Here is a 21269-nt window from a genome sequence, read left to right as displayed (position 1 = left end):
CACTAGTATCCAACAAAAAAGTTGGGAGGTTCAAGTAACATCATTTAAGCAGTCCGTCAAGATTTAAATATGTGCATTTAAGGAACTCAAAACAACAGCATTCTGGGAAAATATTTACAAGAAGCACCTTGTTTCGTGTAAGTAGCGAGAGGAGCGCATACACGCTCGGCACGTCTGCATGAGACCGTCGTTTTGGCATATTAGCACACGTCCGGGAAGGAGGGAAGCAGCACCAGAAACCAGGGTGGGTAAAGTTTCTGCATAGAGAAAGGCTTTGCTCATTTTTCTGCTCTAGCAGGCTTGCAAATAGCCACTTGCCCGGTCGCCTAGGGCGAGTCACCGTCACCATCAGGCGACCAAGCAAGAAAGCTTTTTTGGAAGAGAGCTTGCTCTGACCACACTACTCCCTCCTGCAAGGCTTGCAACATGCATAAGTGACCGACACAGGCGTGTGTGGTCTGGCGGGAGAGTAAATGTTTTGTGAGCTAGGCACCTGCCCTCTTTGCAAAGCTGTTATTTACTTTATTTATTATATCTGTTTACTGCCCTTCATCTGAAGGTCTCAGGGCAGTCTGTCTCAGGAAGGGCCTTGAGATGTACCGGAAGGGGCAGCACTGTAACAAGGCTGATTGCCACAGCCCCAGTACCATGTAATGTTAAATGTATAATTTGCCATGGCCATTGTTATTACTATTATTTAAATAAACAGCTCCTGCAGGGGAGGTACTAATCAGGATCAGGACCGCAATGAGAAGATTAAAAACAAAACAAAAAACCTTTTCCCCCAGCGCCGTGATCCCACTCAAATTAACTCTCTGAACCCCCCCCCCCCTTTTCCCCCCATGCCAAACAATAGCTTCTTGGAGGGAGTAGGAAGGGAAATTTTCAGCAGCACAGAAGAAAAGGGTTAACTGCTCGTCTCCCTGTCCATCACAGTCCCAATCCTGATTCTCCCCTGTCCCAATGGCTGGCTATTTAGTGTTAAAAAAATAATAATCACACAGCACCACGCTTTGCATTTAGGATATATATTGCTTGCTCCCTTGGTATCTCAATAAAAAGCTACTGACTTCCCTTCAATGTTTTTCAAAGACTGGAGAGGCAGCCTTGGAAGTTTGAAGCATCTACCTGCAAGCGGATTTGGCAAGCAGCATCCTGGTTTGGTGTTTTGGGCAGGCACCTGGCATGCAACCCACAAGAACATCTACTGGCCCCAGCTTAGCATTTCAAAAAGAAGCCAAGAGGAGCTTCTCTCGCTTGCAAGTAGTTCTGGGCTGCTCTTAGTGCAAGTGGACAACCTTTGAGCGTAAGCTGACCAAGGAGAGGTCAACTTGACTGTTGGGCACATGGTCACAGGGGAGAGAGTCTACTGCAAGCCTCACGGGGCACCAGCTTTTTCACCTGACTTGCAAAACCCTGCTGCCCAGGACCCTCATGAGACAAAGGGGCTGCTCAAGTATTCTTGTCCTTCTAGGGAATGCTCTTTGCCTGCCAGAAACACCGATGTGCACGGGTTTTAATACTGCCGAAACGTTTTGAATTGGCATCATTCGCATTTGCTCCATGTTGCGCTTGCATTATTGTCTTTGTGTGCATCTGTTTGTTCTTGGGAGCACTTTTGGCTGGCAGGCAGCATGTATACACAAACAGTAACACAATGCAACATGGCTGCCTCTCTGGAGGGTGGCGGGCTGAGCGCTTTGCTGCTCTCAGCAAAGGACTAGCAAAGGGCTCTGTGCCTTCCAGCACGAGATGAATTCTCCGCTGGGGCACCTCGCCTCTTGCAAGGGAAGCCCTCCCCCCCCCCCCCGGAAAGTGCATTTTCTCTTGAAGCTGGCTTGTGTTGCTTCTGTGCCCTGAATAAGCGTGCCCAAGACACATCGAAAACTCCCAAATGCAGACATACCCTTATATCACGCCTCCCCTACCTGGTGACCTCCAAATGTTTTGGACTACAATCCCATGAGCCTTGACCACTGCAGTCCCCATGCTCCCCGACCTCTGCAATTCCCATAATTCCCAACCACAGCAGTTTCCCCTGAACCCCAACCTCTGCAGCTCCCATGACCTCCAAACTGCAGCAATCTAAAACTGCTAGCACATTTGCAAAGCTAAGCAGGGTCCAGTATGGTTTGAAATTGGATGGGGGACCACATGCTGAGATTTCTGCATTGCAGTGGAGTTGGACTTGATGGCCTTTGGGGGTCCCTTCCAACTCCCCACAAATGTCAAAGACATTTGGAGGTCACCAACTTCGGGAAGGCTGCCTTAACACACACACTCTTCCCCCCGTAGGCATGTCAGTCACCACTGCCGCCATCTTCAGCTACTAGTTATGCCTTTCAGACAGTAGTCATCAGTTTGAGAGAGCCGGACCGAAAGCGGAGGATCTTCTTCTTGAGGTTGTGTGAGGCTTTAATCTTGACGAAGGCTTTGGCTGCGTTTTCGTGGAGCTCGGAAGCGGCGGCGACCGCCTGGATGGGGAGCGTCTGCACAAACTGGGACCAGATGAGCCCCCCGCTCTCATCCGAGTCGCTGGTCGTTGTGCTCTCGCCCACAAACTCCACCTCGCTCAGGCTGGACTCGCTGTCCCCAAAGCAGTTTGTGGTGTAGTTGCTCCTCTCGTCCTCGCTGGTGTCCACCACCGTTGAGTGGAAGAGCGACTCGCACTCTGCCGAATACTCCGAGTCGCTCGCGACGTAGGCGTAGGGGCTGGCGTACGGGTGGGGAGCCTGAGGGTAGGCCCCGAGGCCTTCCCTCCGGTTCCTCCTCGCCCTCCTCAGGGCTTCTTCATAGGAGACCTCGGCTGACAGCTTCCAGCGGCGATAGTCAGCCCTCTTGTGCTTCGGTTTCGCCACCACCGGCTCCCGGCTGTGTGGCCTAACCCCCGACTTCAGGACGCCGGGAGGCCGACTCAGGAGGGCGGCCTCCAGCGGCAAGTGGCCGCTTTTCTTCCCTCTCGCGGCGGCCTTCTTCGGCTTCTTATTTGTATCCAGGTCGTCGGGGAAACGGCACTTCTTGCCGGAGGGTTTGGCCTTCTCCCTGCCGGCCTGCGGCCCGTTTTCCAGTACGGTGACGAGGTGAGACCTGTGCTTCACCAAGGAGCTTTTGAGTATCCTGACGCTCCGGCTGCCCTTGTGAAGCCTGACCGTCTGCGGCTGAGCCGGGATGTATTTGGCGTTCACTAGCAGGCCTTCCTCCAAGCCCTGAGAGGACGACCCGTCGCTCTTGAAATCCAGCGGAGGCCTGGTTTCCTGAGGCGGCAAAACACCGTGGACCGCTTGCGCCCCGCTGCTTTTGAACAGGATTTTTCTGGGCAGCTGGAGGGTTTTGCTTTCCTTCGGGGGCGTTGCGTGTTGGGGAGGGCTTTCCGCAAAAATCTGGCCGCTTTCCTTGGGGACGTCGCCCTTGCTTGCGACCGGACACCGCGGCGGCTCTGGCGGTTTGACGTTCCTCGCCGCCTGCTGGCTTTGAAGTTCGTGGTTGACATTTGGTGGGAAGACCGTGGGTGGAGGAACCTGTTTGCTCTCCAGGTGTTCGGTTTCTCTCGAATGCTGCTTCAGAGGGGAGAAGGCGCTTCTGTCAAGCGGTGTGCTGGCTCTGCTGGAATGGGGGAAGACCTGGTTTGGGTTCTTGAGAGCAGCGGCCGAACTGCCGCTTGCAACCCCAGGCGCTTGCCGGACACACAGGCTCCCGTGCCTCAAAATCCCTTTGGCGGGGTCTGCATTCAGATTCGTCCTCAGTTTGTTAGTCCGCACCGAAGGGGTCTTTTTTTGAACAAGGCTCAAGATGTAGCCGTCTATTTTCCTGCTGGCTGGGGGACAGGACTCGGGAGGAGAGCTATGCGGGAGGCAGGAGGCGCCCGTTTTCGCAGAGTCGTGTTCGGGTCCCACGCAAAGGTCCGCAACGTTGTGCTCTCCCTCTTCCCTCGGGGGGTTGTCTGTCACCGGCAAAAGGAACATGGGGCTCTGCACCGCGACGGCGTGTAAAGGGCTGGGGTAGCGGTAAACGTCGTTCCCGTTTTTCGACACCAGGTCACACTGGTATTTTGGATGCACGTCTGCAACCACCTCAAGGGAATTAGAGTGCGATGTGGACAGAACTCGGCAGGCCATCCCCACGGACGGGTCTTCATGCTGGTTCCCTTTGTTATATTCCAGCCAGCCGATGAGATCTGAAAGGAAGAAATGGGGGAAAGTGAGGAAATATTGCACCGTCAAAGGAAACAACAATATCCGTGGGTGGTAAATAGGCTGATAAATTTTAACCTTCCAAAAACCAAAGTTCAAAATCCATATCCAGAAATGCTCAAGGACACAGTTTCCGGTAGAATTCAGATTTCCCATAATGCTACAGAAACATGGATTTCTCCCACAAAACAACAACCATCTTAACAAATACTAGATTTTAAATATTGCTCCTCTTGGTCATGGCAGGGCTCCCCTGTCTGCATTTGCTTTAAACGTTTCTGGAGATATGAATGTTCCCACCAAAACTCAAACCTTAAAAGATGGAAACTGAGTCAGCTTTCAGCAAGGTTTCGCTTCATCCTTTCGCTTTGAGCAACAAGAGATCTTCTGCCTCGGCTCAGTATACCCGAAGGAGCGTCTTGACCCCCACTGTTCTGCCCGGACACTGAGGTCCAGATCCGAGGGCCTTCTGGCGGTTCCCTCACTGCGAGAATTAAGGTAACAGGGAACCAGGCAGAGGGCCTTCTTGGTAGCAGCACCCGCCCTGTGGAACGCCCTCTCATCAGATGTCAAAGAGAACAACAACTACTAGACTTTTAGAAGACATCTGAAGGCAGCCCTTTTTAGGGAAGTTTCAAATGTTTGATGTTTTATTCGTTCCGGAGGTCCGTTCTTAACCTGAAACCGTTCTTAACCCAAGGTACCACTTTAGCTAAAGAAGGACTCCCGCTGCCGCCGCGCGATTTCTGTTCTCATCCTGACGTAAAGTTCTTAACCCGAGGTACTACGTCTGGGTTAGCAGAGTCTGTAACCCAGTGTTTGTAACCCGAGGTGTTTGTAACCTGAGGTACCACTGTATTCTGTTGGGAGCTGCCCAGAGTGGCTGGGGAGGCCTGGCCAGATGGGCGGGCTATAAATTATTATTATTATTAAGCACACCTGTATGGTTCTTATTTGGAGAAACAAGTCTTCTGTATCAGTAGGCTTGACCCCCAAAGTCCGGATGTGACCCTGGTTGACCCAGCAGCCCCCATGGATGGAACCAAAAGTTGTGTCCCACAAGCAACCTCCAGTCCCACATGGCTCACTTCCTGCATTCACTTAAAGAATGCAGAAGTGAATGGGGAAAGGTTCACGGGGCTCAAGCCGTCCCCGAAGCCACTCCAGGGAATCCCCCCCCCCTTTCCCGTACCTGCAGACATGGGCCGTCCATCAGAGCCACTCAGGGATGTGTCCAAAGGGCTGCAGAAGCAGGTGCTGGAGTGGCAGCTGGACAAACACTCGCTGAAAACAGAGTTGGAGGAGTTGGAGAGCGACCCCGAGGCCCCGTCGCTCAGCTCATAGAAGCCTGTTTAAAAAAAAACACGGGGGAAAACCATTAATCACATGACACCCAGTTGATAGAAAAAGCCAAGGCTGGAAAGTAAACACATAACACACGTTACATAATACACCTTACAGCCATGTGAATGAATGAATGGATGGATCTTTATTTGCGTCAGCCATCGGCCATAGCAATAAAACAACAATACAATATACAAAGAATAGAAATAAAAAGTCAATTATATAAAATACATTTTAGGGTTTGGAATCAATAGTCAAAGAGTGGGTCTTATTCTGATTGCCCCAGCTAAAAACCATGCCAATAGAAAGGACACTGTGGCAGAGGTTGGGCGACCCGGAATGGACAATAAAAGAGGGGTGATAATCTCATTCCTCAAGTCTTTATAAAGAGTGCAAGCCAGAAGGGCGTGCACCACCGATTCAGTACTGCCATCTCCACAGGGACATAAGCGTTTCTCGTGTGGAGTTACAGCCTTGTGCTCTTCAAAGGATACTTGATTCCTCCTGCCCTCTGCTTTTCTCTCCCAGTTCCAGACTCTCTAGTCTTCAATGGACTGTTTGGGGAGATTTTGCCCCCTGACAGTAGGCTTCCCCCAGTAGGTTTCTGAGCATCCTGATACCTCCCCTTTTGATTCTCAATAAGGCGGGTGGCGCTGTGTTCTAAACCACTGAGCCTAGGGCTTGCCGACAGCGGCGTAGCGTGGGTTGTCAGCACCCGGGGCAAGGCAAGTAATTTGTGCCCCCTAACCCGGGGCAAGGCAAGTAATTTGCGCCCCCTAACCCACCGCCGCTGCCAGCTTCTTCTTGCTGCTGCCTGGGCTGGGGTATTTACGGTAAGGTAGCCACGGCAGCGGCGGCAGCGAGTCCGTGTCAGGTGATCTGAGGCGAGTTGCCGCTGGCGCTGCCGCCCAAATGACGCCACTTGCCCGGAGGAGGAGGAGGAGGGCAGAGAGGCGAGGAAAATGCAACATGGCCCAGCAGCTGCCTGGCGCGCCCTCCGCGGCCCTGACGCGCGGGGACCGCGGCGAGCGCTGAGAGCCCCTGCCAGCTTGTCGGTTCCACGAGACATGGGGCTCTGCTACAGCCTGCGCCCGAGGCTCTTCGGCAACTCCGGAGGCAGCGAGCGCGCCCCCCAGATGTTGTGCCCGGTGCAGCCGGCCCCCCCTGCACCCCCCACGCTACGCCACTGCTTGCCGATGAGAAAGTCAGTGGTTCGAATCCCAGTGACGGGGTGAGCTCCTGCCAACCTAGCAGTTCGAAAGCACATCAAAGTGCAAGTAGATAAATAGATAAATAGATAAGTAGATAAATAGGTACCACTCTGGCAGGAAGGTAAACTGCATTTCAGTGCGCTGCTCTGGTTTGCCAGAAGCGGCTTAGTCATGCTGGCCACATGACCCGGAAGCTGTACGCCGGCTCCCTTGGCCAGTAAAGTGAGATGAGCGCCACAACCCCAGAGTTGGTCACGACTGGACCTAACGGTCAGGGGTCCCTTTACCTTTACCTTAAGGCTGCTTTGGCTACGCAGACTTCACAACTGAAGCCAGAGTTTGCTATTTGTTTCTGGAAGTGAGAATATACCACTGTACTTCAGCTTGGCAGCTGCAGCTATAAACCGAGGCTGAAATGAACACTGGCAAATATTTGAAGCAGGCCAAAAAATTGCCGCATTTCCCCACAATGCAACATTGTGAGAAGCCGTGTCCACTTTACATCTCCTTCACAGTGTTGCTTTCAGCGGCCTTCTCTGCACAAAGCCCTCTGCATGCACAGGTGGAAAAGGAATCGACGCTTAATGTGTAGCACGATTCAACTTTGGAACTCCCTGCCTATTGAAATCAGACAGCCGCCTTCACTGTTCTCTTTTTGGTGCCTGCTTAAAACATTTTTTGCTGGAACCAGTCTATCAAGACCTGCAGGCACTGACGTGTTTGCATCTTTTTGGCTGCTGCTGTCAATCATGTGTAAATGTTTTCCTTCATCTAGTTTTATTGATAATCTTGATATTTCTCGCAAACTGCTTAGATGCTTCCCTACAATCAAGCAGAGTATGGATTTTGTTAAATAAAACAATCATAACCATGACTACTAATAATAACCTTCTAGAGCTGCAAAATCTACCGTTGGAATTTAACTCCCAGTAATTTAGCAAAAATGCATAAAACGTTGTCAAATGTATGTAGGAAATGTAAGGAAAAAGAAGGCACCTTTTATCATATGTGGTGGACATGTAAGGTAGTAAAAGAATTTTGGGAAATGATTTATAATGAGTTGGAAAAAATATTTTAAATAACTTTTTCTTTAAAAAAAAACCCCGAAGCTTTTCTTTTAGGAATCTTAGGTGCCGAAATCCCGAGAGCAGAAAAAATACTATTTATGTTTGCGACCACGGCTGCGCAGATGTTATTGGCCCAGAAATGGAAAGAAGATAAAGTCCCTACCAGAGGAGAATGGCAGATTAAATTGGTGGATTATGCCGAATTGGCAAAAATGACCAGAAGAATCAGAACAGTGAGCTTGGATAGCTCAGTTGGTTAAAGAGCGGTGCTGATAACACCAAGATTGCAGGTTCGATTCCCCATATGGGACAGCTGCATATTCCTGCATTGCAGGGGGTTGGACTAGATGATCCTCAGGGTCCCATCCAACTCTGCAATTCTCTGATTCCCATAAGAAGAACCTTGCTGGGTCAGGCCAATGGCCCATCTCATCCAGCTTCCCATTCTCACAGTGGCCGACCAGTTGCCCCAATGGGAAACACGCAAGCAAGACCTGACCACGAGAACACTCTCCCCTCTTGTGGTTCCAGAAACAATTCTTTCAATAACAGCCCTGGTTCATTCCTACCTGAGCTGGGGCGGCTGTCCGTCTCGAGCTGCTCGTCGGCCGTTTTCTCAACATCCAGCCTCAGGTCGCTGATCTGCTTGTCCAGTTCTTGCAACTGGTTTAACAAACCCGCGTCCCTCCGTCGCAGGCAATTCTAAAAAGCAACGAAAAGAAAAAGAGACTCCTAAGCGATGATGGGACAGGAAGAGAAAAATGCGCTGCAATAGCAGAGATCCGCAAATTTAGGACTGGGCTTGCTACTTTGCTTCAGGGACCCAAGTGTCAGGCTTTGGGGAACCGGGTTCCTCCCCTGTGGCAGTAAACAAAAGATCAAACAAAAGGAACTTCTTACCAGTGCAAGAACAAAGAACAAGTCTCCTAGAAATGGCGGCGCTCCCAGTTAAGGCTTACACCCCCTCCGTCCCTATTAATCTATGTCACTCCTATGCCTCTGAGCTTCTACCCTCTGCGCTTTCTGTTCTGACACTTTCCGAGCTCTCTGTGTCCTTGGAGAAGGGGGCTGGATGCTTTTCAGGGATTGTGAACCTTTTAACTCTCTCTCTTCCACTGTTTCTTCTGCTAGCTGTTCCCCATGAAGCATTTCCCAGCTTCTGCCTTCTGAACTATGCCCCTCTGCAAACCACTCTTCCAAATCTATGCTGTCCTCCTGCTCCTGGGATGATTCAGGCCTGGTCTCCTCAATCCTTCCCTTCTGCACTCATCACACACCTGGGATTTATTTGTTTGCAGGTGCGGTGTGGCCATTGTTCGAGGCCTGTGGTACAGTCCTACCCATGATGCTGCCCTCTAAAAATCCTGCACGCCTTACTGACCAGGAAGGAGAGGGTTTCCTCTTCCTCCCACCCATGTCGTCGTATCCCATCCAAAGCCATTTTTAAAAGAAACACCTTCTGTGCCCCTTGATCCTGGAAGCTTTATTATAATTATTATTATATTAAAGAATGTTATAACCCCACCTGTCAAAAGTGGCCCCTGGAGGATGCGCCAGTTTTGGACCCAGTCAAACCCAGTTTCCTAACTGGATTCTCATTGTACTCCCCCCCCCCCAGGCACGTCAACAGAATCGGAGCCCTGTGTGTTTGATCCAATACAGTCTTCAGGAAAGTAAAGGACCCAGGGTCTGAACATGTCAGGCTACGAATGCGTTTTATAATGCAGGCATTGAGTTATAACCTCTGTTGCAATCTATATATGCTTATAAGCATGCAAGCAAGAGAGCTGGATCAACGTTAAAAGGGGGATAAAGGCACACAGTAATTCCCTTCACTATCCTCAGTTACACAAATGCATTACTTTCTCAAAATAACAAGAGAGCTTAAGCAAATTTGCAAAGGTGTTCTTGATGCAAACTGCTATAAAGAATGTATTTAGAATACGATCATTAACCTCCGGGTCAGAGCAATCAGTTTTCCTGCTGAATCTCATAATTATATCTCTCCATCATCTTGCCTGTCTACATTGCTTTGTACGCATCATTGTTTTGCTGCATTTCCTCTGAAGAAAAAAAAATGTTACAGGGAACGGTGGAAAATTCATTAACTTATCAGGTCTGATCTGATGACAAAAAAATGTCAACGCCTTTGCTTGCGGGATGTTGTCATTCAGGTTCCACACAACTAAAATCAGCTAGCAGTCTCAGGCCATTTCTATGCCACTGTGAATAGATCCAGCATGTGGCTTAGTGGTTAGAGTGTTGAACTAGGACCTGGGAGGCCGCAGGTTCGAATCCCCACTCAGTCACATAGAATCATAGAATCATAGAGTTGGAAGAGACCACAAGGGCTATCGAGTCCAACCCCCTGCCAAGCAGGAAACACCATCAGACACTCCTGACATATGGTTGTCAAGCTCACTGGACAACACTGGGCCAGTTACTGTCTCTCAGCCTAACCTAATAATTTAATAATAATAAGTTTATTATTTATATCCCAGCCACTCTGGGAGGCTTCAAACACATATAAAAACACAACAAAACATCAAAAATTAAAAGCTTTCTGATATAGGGCTGCCTTCAGATGTCTTCTAAAAGGGGTATAGCTATTTATTTCCTTGACATCTGATGGAAGGGCATTCCACAGGGCAGGCGCCACTACCGAGAAGGCCCTCTGCCTGGTTCCCTGTAACCTCACTTCTCGCAGTGAGGGAACCGCCAGAAGGCCCTCGGCGCTGGATCTCAGTGTCCGGGCTGAACGATGGGGGTGGAGATGCTCCTTCAGATATACAGGGCTGAGGCCGTTTAGGGCTTTAAAGGTCTGCACCAACACTTTGAATTGTGCTTGGAAATGTACTGGGAGCCAGTGAAGACCCTTTAGCACTGGTGTTATATGGTCGCAGCGGCTGTTCCCAGTCACCAGCCTAGCTGCTGCATTCTGGATTACGAATTTTTGATTCCTGAAATTCGTTCTGATCGTACAGATAAAATATCACAGACAGAATTCTGAAGGCTATGTTGTTAGTGTGTGAAAACAGGTAAGGTCAAAGGATCCCCAGGTATGTGCCTCCAGATGCTGGAGAAACATAGCTGCCAACTTTTCCCATTTTTAAAGGGAAATTCCCTTATTCCGAATAGGATTCCTCGCAAGAAAAGGGAAAAGTTGACAGCTATGTAGAAATCAGGTGCCATCATGGCATCTTCACTTGGTAGCAAGTGGCCGATAGCCAAGTGCAAAATGCACCTAGCAGCTGGTGAATTTCGAACAATGACGTACGACACAATATTATTATCTCTCCCTCTGTTTCTGATCTTCATGCTGTTGCATTTGTGTCCAAAATGGACACCCCATGCTCAAGAAGGGGGCATCCGCATGCTTGGAAGAACCCCAAAGGTTTCTAGAAGATAGAAAATCATCTTAAGAAAATTATTGCTGGCCGGCTGTTTGGGGACAGAGATGGAACAAGTGCGGGAGGAGGGAAAATGCAATGGGTGGAATCCTGAACAGCAGCATTCCATGCTGCAATATTTGGTTGCAGCTGCTATTTATATTATGCCAAAAGATGCTTTCCAGAGTCAAATGCACAAAAGAGCTAAATTAAGACTGAAAGGGAACTTCGCGATACAAAGCATCTTGCAAAACGAAGACCTGAATATATTAGATTTCCCAGACTTGAGTATCTTTTGTAGGCCATTGGCAAGGCAGGTCTATCGCCTCTCTAATGATGCCAGAATTTCCTTTCTAGTAGTGCCAGTGTCCACTCCAGCAGGCACAAGACCAGGATTACGTGACGGGCAGAGAACTTTGGCAAATCCCACACAGCATCGCTGATGCTTCGTCTAACTGGACTAGGAAGGCAACCAAACTCTTGCTTACTCAAGTAGCACAAGTCCCAAGATTTGGTGCTTTCTCTGGGACTCCCCAGCTAACAGGATTACACGGTCATGTTCTCAAATCCGATCATGGTGGCCCTTTCTAAGTAAACAGACTGGGAATCTGAGGAACTGAGGCAGACAGTGGGGACTAGAGATGAAGTTCGAGGCCGAACAGACCAAATAAAAGCTGACGAAACGCTGGGTCCAGATAGCCTCTACTCAAAGAGTCCTCAAAGAACTCAAATGTGAAATTACTGCTCTTCTAACAAAATATGCAACTTGTCCCTCAGATCAGCCTCCACACCTGAGGACTGGAAAGTAGCCAATGTAACACTAATTTTTAAAAAAGGGATCCAGAGGGAAACAGCAGGCTTGCTAGCTTAATGTCCATCCTGGGAAAACTGGTGAGATGGGGAGCACTGGCAAAGATAAAAAAAGCCAAGCATATGGAGGAACAAGCCTTGCTGAAGCAGAGCCAGCATGGCTTCTGCAAGGAGAAGTCCTGTCTCACAAACCTATTAAGAGTTCATTGAAAGTGTCATCAACCAAGTGAAGATGCCTGGATGGTGCCTGACGTCTCCACCACCTGGAGGTGCGTGCCTGGGGATCACTGGGTCTTGACTGTTTTCACACACTAATACCCCATCCTGTAGAATTCTATCAGTTATATCTTATCTGCACAATCAGAAGGAATCTGAGGAACCAAAATTGTGGTGTTGTTTTTTGGTGCAGCCTGAGCAAAAGCAGTGAACAATGTCATAGTTATTTTCTGTAGCTTATCTTCACTTACCGCTCCCCGCTGCCCTGCTCACAGTCGTGAAGAATATTCTTATGTTATGAATGCTTTAAGTTATCATCAAAGCTCTTAACCTAGCTCAGGGTTGTCATCTGAACTAGCCAGATGTTTAACTGATAAATCAATCGCAGCCAGTCCATCATTTCAAAAATAAGACTTTAGAGCTGTCTTGTCCAAAAATGGCAACTAGACACCCCATTTTGGTGACTGTAACCTTGGTTTAACGAGCCATTTGGCGCCTAGCTTGTATACCTGAGTTTCTAACACTGGGTCATCATGTGCTAGTCCTGGCCTTCAACAGAAACTACTGGAGAGAGAAAAAGTTGAGGCTGTCGAGTACAGTGTGGTTAAAAGTGTCAGACAACTATCTGACTTTTAGAAGACATCTGAAGGCAGCCCTGTTTAGGGAAGTTTTTAATGTTTGATGTTTTATCGTGTTTTCAATATTCTGTTGGGAGCCGCCCAGAGTGGCTGGGGAAACCCAGCCAGATGCACGGGGTATAAATCATCTATTATTATTATTATTATTATTATTATTATTATTAGACTAAGACCTGGGTGGCCGTGAGCCTGCCACACCCTCTCAGTCTAAAGCACCTCACACGGTTGTTGTGAGAATAAAATAGGAAGTATGGATTACCGAACGAACCACCCTTAAGCGCCTTGGATATAAAGGCAAATAATAATAATAATAATAATAATAATAATAATAATAATAATAATAATAATAAATTTATTTATATCCCGCCCTCCCCAGCCAAAGCTGGGCTCAGAGCAGCTAACAACAGTAAAACGATAAAACATTCTAAAATCCTTTCATTATAAAATTAATTCCAATCAGATTAATGGCAACCATTGGGCTAGAGTTCTGTGAGGATTGCCAAAGGAGGGGGTCAGGCTGTGCCCTGGCCAAAGGCCTGGTGGAACAGCTCTGTCTTGCAGGCCCTGCGGAAAGATGTCAAATCCCACAGGGCCCTAGTCTCTTGTGACAGAGAGTTCCACCAGATCGGAGCCACAGCCGAAAAAGCCCTGGCTCTGGTTCACTGGTCATGCTAGCTGGAGCTTGTAAGAGTCCAATAAGATCTTGAGAGCCAGGAGTTCCCCATCCCTGAGATAATGCACCTTGATTCACTACATGACAGAGGGTTCCACTAGATGACCCTTTAGGTCCCTTCAAACTCTACGATTCTGTGAGGTGCATTAGCACAAAGCACATCCATGCGTTATGTCCCCCTTCCCCCCACATGCACACACCACGATGAGCTGCTGCTCATGAGATTCATTTCCCATGACTTCCAGATGGCTGGTCTGACTGTGAGCCATCCATCAGGCTCCTATCGATGTGACAGGGCTCTTCAGAGTCCTCTGGCATCTATCTGCCTGCTGTCATTTATGCAGCACAGTCAACATATGAAGAGCTTTGCAGGATTCCTTAAGCAAAAGACACAGGTCTCTGCCTGCAAAGAGCTTACAATGCAACGTTTGTCTGAGAAGACTGGGGGCGGAGAGAATGCCAAGGACTGATGTCCTCTTTGTACAGCTTTCACCGCATGCTGAAGACACGACTCTTTACTCTGGCCTTTTGACAATTGTTTTGCAGGACCCACCTCTTTTGTTCGAAATTCACCAGGGGCATTTTGTACCTGGCTAGTGGCCACTTGTGACCAAGTGAACATTCCTGGGTGCCAGGATAGTACCTGACATCTCCACCATCTGGGGATCATTAGATCTGGACCGTTTTCACACACTAATACCCCATCCTGTAGAACTCTATCCGTTATATTTTATCTGAACAATCGGAATGAATGTCAGGAACCAAAATGCCTTTTTTTCTGTGCAGCCTGAGCAGGAGCAATGAACAAGGTTCTAGTTAATTGCTGTTGTTTGTCTTCACTTCCCCCCACCCCACTGCCCTGCTCCCAGTTGTGAAGAATATTCTTACGCTATGAATGGTCCATGTCGACATTAAGAAAAAGAGGCAGGAATTGGCCAAATATATTTGTGGACTGTCCCTGGGTCAAGTGACTTTCCTTCTTAAAGTTCTCAAAGTTCTTAGCCTAGAGCTCAAGTTGTTGTCTTAACTAGCCAGATGTCTAACGACGACGACGAAGAAGAAGAAGAAGAAGAAGAAGAAGAGGAAGAGGAAGAGGAGGAGGAGGAGGAGGAGGAGGAGTTTGGATTTGATATCCTGCTTTATCACTACCCGAAAGAGTCTCAAAGTGGCTAACTTTTAACTCCTTTCCCTTCCTCCCCCACAACAAACACTCTGTGAGGCAAGTGGGCTGAGAGACTTCAGAGAAGTGTGACTAGCCCAAGGTCACCCAGCAGCTGCATGTGGAGGAGCAGGGAAGCGAACCCGGTTCACCAGATTACGAGTCCACCGCTCTTAACCACTACACCACGCTGGCCATTCCGTCATTTGAAACAAAGCCGTCATTTGAAACAAAACCATTCCATCATTTGAAAAATAAGACTTTAGAGGTGTTTTGCCACCAAATGGCAGGTAGAAATTCCCTTTTGGCTACTGTAACCTTGGTTTAAGCAGCCATTTGGCGCCTAGCATATATATCTGAGTTTCTAACACTGGTTCTGTTCCATTTTTATTCTTTGTTTGTGAACTGTGATACAGTCAAACCTTGGTTCCCGAACACCTCTGTTACCGTATGTTTCGGCTCCTGAACGCCGAAAACCCAGAAGTACAGTAAATGCTCCGATTTTCAAACGTTTTTCAGAACCCGAATGTCCGACGCAGCTTCCGATTTATGGCACCCATGAGAGCATCACATTTGTTAAGGAGGCTTCCTTGCCACTTCTGGGCAGGCAGAAGGGCAGCCCCTTTCTGTGCAAAAATCAGCTGAATGGAGCGGATGCAAAACTGGAGGCCAAGCCGATCAGAGCAGACTGGCAGGTTGAAGCTGTTATGCTGGCTGTCTATCCGCTGCCAGGCCAGATTCAAGGTGGGCGAGGCTCAAAGGGGTGTTTCTTATTTTAAAAGTCCAAGGAGATTCCGACTAAACATCAGGGAAAACTTTGGGACAGTAAGAGCTGTTTGACAGTGGAACAGTCTCCCTCGGGAAGTTGTGGACTCTCCTTCCTTGGAGGTTTTTAAGCAGAGGCTGGATGGCCATCTGTCACAGATGCTTAACTGAGATTTCTGCATTGCAGGGGGTTGGACTAGATGACTCCTGGAGGCCCTTCCAACTGTACAATTCTACGATTTTATTAAAGAACTTGGGAATGGGCTACTGGAGAGACTGACCTCCTGGTGGCATCAACAGTTTCCACTGTTCACTCAAGGATTACTGAAATGTATGTGCTTTGAAGCCTCAAAGTACAGTGGTACCTCGGGTTACGAACTTAATTTGTTCCGGAGGTCCGTTCTTAACCTGAAACTGTTCTTAACGTGAAGCACCACTTTAGCTAATGGGGCCTCCTGCTGCTGCCGCACCACCGCTGCACGATTTCTGTTCTCAACCTGAAGCAAAGTTCTTAACCCGAGGTACTATTTCTGGGATAGCAGAGTCTGTAACCTGAAGCGTCTGTAACCTGAAGCATCTGTAACCTGAAGCATCTGTAACCCGAGGTACCACTGTATATGTTAAAGATAGACAATACATTAAGGAATTTAACAATAAAGAGTAGAATGTTTTGAAAACTGAAGTATGGTACCAATATTTTTATGGCACCGAATTAAACATGTATTAACCATTTCTGCTAAAAATGTGATATTAACAATGTGTCACTTATGTGAATTGTGTATTAGTCCATGCTTATCAGAATAATAAATAAAAGTGTTGCTGACCCCCCCGCCTTCAGTAGCGACCAGACATTCTGTTTTGGCACCCACAACCCAGGTCCCAGAAGCCATTTGGCTCCTAGCTTTTCTATCCCAGTTTCTAACGCTGCCTGGACACCAGCTGTGTGACGGCACAGAATGTCCACAAACTTTCCAACTGCTCCAGGAACAGAGCTGCTGGAACATGCGCAGTCCAACTCCTGTGAGGGAAGCGAAAGCTGTCCCTTTGGCTGGGACTGGGCATTCAGGTTCTAGATCCTGAAAGAGCTGTTGTATATACTTCAAGAGTTTGAAGGATGGGGAATCTTGCATGCTACTTCTACTGTCGGTGCAACAGTGACCTGGCAAGCGAGGTAAGGGGGACACCAGGACTGATAAACTGAGGAGTAGAAGCTATTTGAACTGACCATTCTGCTTCCTGGCTGCAGGCTTCTTGTTTGTTCTAGCAAGTGACCGCTACTTGTGGGTTCTTCACTGTCACCCATCACCCAGCCCCTTTTAGGTCCAGTATACCTGAAGAAGCATCTCTACCCCCATCATTCTGCCCAGACACTGAGGTCCAACGCCGAGGGCCTTCCGGCGGTTCCCTCCCTGCGAGAAGCAAAGCTACAGGGAACCAGGCAGAGGGCCTTCTCGGTAGTGGCACCCGCCCTGTGGAACGCCCTCTCATCAGATGTCAAAGAGAAGAACAACTACCAGACTTTTAGAAGACATCTGAAGGCAGCCCTCTTTAGGGAAGCTTTTAATGTTTAACAGACTACTGTATTTTAATACTTTGTTGGAAGCTGCCCAGAGTGGCTGGGGAAATAAATAAATTATTATTATTATTATTATTATTATTATTATTATTATTATTATTAGTTCGTGAGCCCCTGTAATGTTCCCCACTGCAGTGCTCCTGGTCCACTCCAATGCTCCTTGCCTACTCTTGCATGCACAACACACTGCCTTTTAATATCATGCTCAAAATCAAACATACCAATTGAGCACATTGTTGGGCCATAAGCAACATTTCCATCTATTTTTACAGAGGTGGGGTGATTCTTGGCTTCCCTGCCTTTGACTGCAGAAGCTGAGTTGCTTTCGTCCCCCACCCCTGGCGCACAGACCTCGCCTTCCTTGGCAGAGAAAGTCATGGCACAGAAGACATGAACAGCCTCGCTTAACAAGCTGCCAAGGGCAAGAGACTCGAGTCTGACAATCCTTTCTTTTCTCATTGTGGCAAAAGTAACAGCTCCCCTGAAACTTCCCTTGCACAAACCTCCGCTGGAACGGAGCAAACAGAAAGGCCTTGGGTGCCAGCAGTCGCAAGCCAGCTGGAACCTCTCGCCTTGCAAGCTGCGCAAGGGAAAGGAAGGAAAACCCTCCTTCGCTGCAGTGGGCAAAGATCCCTTTGCTCCTGCACCTTCCCCACTGGAATGCAGCAGCAGGATCCAGTCTAGGGGAGCACCAGCCAATTCCCATGTCTTTGCTGCCAATGCATTTCTTAGCAGCGCTACAGAAGGTGTTCGCGCTGGCTTTACAGAGTCGAAAGCATGCAAGAGCAGCGCCGTTCCCATTCATTTCAGTGAGGGTTGTGCAGGAGAATTTCCCTGGCACCCATTGTTCTATGCAGGCTCTCCTCCTCCCAGAACAGGCAGGGCTGTAAGCTCAGAGGCAGAGCGTCCGCACGCAGAAAAGTCCCAAATTCAATCCCCAGCCTCTCCACAAATCATCCTTCATCTGAAACCCTGGAGAGCTGCTGCCAGCCAGTGCAAGCTGTACTGAGCTACATAGGCCAACAGTCTGCCTCAATTTAAGGCAAGCTTCCTTTGAGCCATGCTTAATCCAGGTACCCCGAACCGCGTTCTTGGACGCCTAAGAGTTGACTACAGAAATAGACTACAGTGATCAGGTGATGCTCTAATCATTTCGCCCAGTTCTTCCTAATTCCCCTTTTACAATTCAGCAAAAGCAATCTCCGAAAGGCCCCAGCGAGGACAGAAACTCAATAAGATAAATGCTTCCTTCCTGGCCCTCCTGTCCGCTCTTGCCAACACGGACACACAGTCCCTTAACAGCATCTGCAGGAGGCAAATTAATTCCATGCAGCAGGCAATCTAATATTGGCGTCCGTGCCCAAGGAATACAGCGAGCGAGCTAGCGATACACTCCTTCGCCAAGTGCCCTCCCCAAATCTCCCACGAAAAGACGAAAGGAAAAAACCACTGAATTTAGGAAGGGGGGAAAGGAAAAGCCATTCCCTAAGGTCACTTTCAGTGCAGTGCGGTGGCAAACACACCCACCCACAGCCCCCTCCCCTCCCCCTCATTTGGAAGCTGCAGTAATTAATCACTACATACTAGCAGCTAGGGCTGCTATTGTTAGACCCCAAAGAGGATGAGCGAAGGGGAGGCCAGAGAACAGGAGCAGGAGGCTGGCTGTCCTGCCTAGAATAAACCAGATTTAAAAAATATTTACTATTCTGATTTCTGCACTAGGATACTACCCGCAGGTTGCTTCAGAGAGAACCATTCGATTCTTTGAGACAGACTGGTGTCTATTCTGCATCCTGCAGTTCTGATGTTTTGGAGCACTGGGAGACTCCAAAGAGCACTGCGTCTCCCACAAACTCATACAAGAAAGGGGGTGTCCCCACATTTTGTATGGGCCACGGGTGAGTGCCCAGATCCTCTGCTCCCTCATTTGGAGCGGAGCCTCAAATCCCCTGCAATGGGGCTCCCCGCCACTGACTTCTAATCGACTGAGACAGACAGCTCGGTTTTATTCTGCATGCACACTCGATCTCACACACACCCTCACCAATGATTGGCGCTTGCCCTTTCTTTCCTTCTTCCCCCCATCCATCTAGAGTCACCCCATAAGCTTTTGGGGGTGGTGGTAAGAAAGCAAAGGTGTGTCCCTACCCCAGGACTCGCTCTGTATGGAAGTGACCGGTCATTCCGCTCCCAACGGAGCAGCTCTCAAAAATATCTCCAAGTGCATTTCCAGCAGGGAAGCTTTCTCAGGCGCCCAAGACAAACCTCTTTTTATCCCCTGCAAACCGCCTCTCTCTGAGGCGCTCCTGATCTGCAACCCAACGAATCCGGCGCTCAGGACTCTTAATAAAGAGCAGCCGTTACCCGAGGGAAGGCTCAGACAAGGGGGGGCTCCCAAAGGAGATGAAAATAGACACCCGATTGCCAACTCCCACGTGCGCCCGGATGAAGACGAGGCGCTTTCTGCACGCGCTCAGAAGTCCCCTCGCCGCGCGCTCCGTGCGCTGCAAAGAGGTGCGGGGACTGGGGGACGGCTGTGCCGGCACCTACTCCATCCGCCGCAAGGGGGGCTCTCCGCGACCCTCCGCCCCACCCGCCAGGCTGCGCTGCGCCTCCGCCGCGCCCCCGCCGCGCTGCGCCCCTGGGCTCACCAGCTGCCTCCGCAGGAGCAGGATGTTCTCCTCCAGGAACTTCTCCTCCAGGCTGCGCGGAGCGGCGGCGGCGACCCCTGGCGCGGCTGCCTCTCCCGCCGCCGTCTCCCCGGAGCCGCTCCCCCCCGGCCGGGCATCGGCGGGCGCGGCGGCCAGCAGCCGCTTGACGCGCAGCTCGTGGCGCTGGCGCAGCAACTCCAGCTCGGCCAGCCCGGCCAGGGTGGCCTCCAGGCGCTCGCGGGTGCGCAGCCGCTCCGCCTCGCTCGCCTCGCTCTTGGCGCCGTCGCGCGGCCACCGGGCCTCGGGCTCCCGCCCCGACGACGCCGGGGGGCCCTGCAGCTGCCCGGGCTCCGCGATCGCCTGCTTCATCCCCGAGCCGGCACCACCCCTCGATCAGCGCATGGAGATCCGGGCGCGGAAGATGCGCTCCGCAGGTCGCCGAGGCGCTCAGCGCGCGAAGCCCCGTGGCACCGGGATCTGTCAGCCCCCCGGCAAGCGCATCCCTGCCCCACCGCCACCGCCGCCTCTCCCCGGAGCGCCCGGGCTGCCTCCTTCCTCTGCGGCGTCTCGGCTCGCTCTCCTCCCAAGCCCCCTTTTCCCTTCCCGGCTCCTCCCCTCGCCCTCTCCCGGCTGCTCGGGCGCTGCGCCTCCCCGTCTCCCTCCTTCTCTCCCTCCCTCCCTCCGATTCTCCCGCCCCCCGGCGGCGGCGGCGGCGGCGGCGAAGGAAGCCCCCCTGGAGGTCACGCGCGCCAAGCGGCCGCGGCCCAGAGCCAGCCGGCCAGACGCTGCGGTGAGGGGCGCGCGGACCGGGCGGGGGGGGGGGAGAGTCTGCAGAGCAGCTTGGACGGCGGTTAGAATCATGGAATCGCAAAGTTGAAAGGAAGGGACCACGAGGGTCATCTACGCCGACCCGCTGCGGTGCAGGGAATCTTTTGCCCAGTGTAGGACTCGAACCCACGACCTTGAAATGGAGAGTCTCTTGCTGCACCAACTTCTTCTCTCACTTGCCCATGTGAGCCTCGCTGTAAACCCTAGGCCACAATTAGCTGACATGCCATGTCAAGGAAACATATATAATACGACATGATATACCATATAACATATAGTAGAATTGGAAAGGGACCACGAGGGTCATCTAGTCCAACCCCCTGCAATGAAGGAATCTTTTGCCAGCAATCTTTCCCTGCCCAAGCGTGGCAGCACTCAAGTCTGTATAGCATCATGGGACTCCTAATCTCAGGGTTGTGGGTTCGAATCCCATATCGGGCAAAAGATTCCCACTTCACAGTGGGCTGGACTAGATGAGCAAACCCCCTGCAATAGGGCAGTATATAAATTCAATAAATAATAATAATCATCCTCATGGTCTTTTCCAACTCCATGATTCCGTGAAATCAAGGCACTGCAAGGGGGAAGGCTGGAAGCCAAATTACAGTAATGGATAAATATTTGGAAGACCTTTCTGATGGTAAGAGGAGTTTGACAGCAGAATAGACTTGGAAGGTGTTGGCCCCTCCTTCAGTGGAGGATTTTAAACAGAAGTTGGTGGGTGCATGGATTTGGCAGACCATTGATTCGTC

At 50.1% G+C, this 21269-nt stretch overlaps 1 protein-coding gene across 1 annotated transcript; it reads right to left on the bottom strand.

Moving 5' to 3' along the window:
- Positions 1-513: 513 nt before the first annotated feature.
- On the bottom strand, positions 514-20277 carry DACT1 (dishevelled binding antagonist of beta catenin 1). Its single transcript, XM_053395687.1, has 4 exons — positions 19690-20277; positions 8382-8514; positions 5383-5538; positions 514-4174 (listed from the first exon to the last, which is right to left on the bottom strand). The coding sequence occupies exons 1-4, from the start codon at positions 20056-20058 to the stop codon at positions 2343-2345; spliced, it is 2490 nt and encodes an 829-aa protein (XP_053251662.1). The 5' UTR covers positions 20059-20277; the 3' UTR covers positions 514-2342.
- Between the last annotated feature and the right edge of the window lie 992 nt (positions 20278-21269).

The sequence above is a fragment of the Podarcis raffonei genome, chromosome 1 (assembly GCF_027172205.1).
Source record: "Podarcis raffonei isolate rPodRaf1 chromosome 1, rPodRaf1.pri, whole genome shotgun sequence".
NCBI classification, from domain to species: domain Eukaryota; kingdom Metazoa; phylum Chordata; class Lepidosauria; order Squamata; family Lacertidae; genus Podarcis; species Podarcis raffonei.
This window is presented reverse-complemented; position numbering and strand designations above follow the sequence as displayed.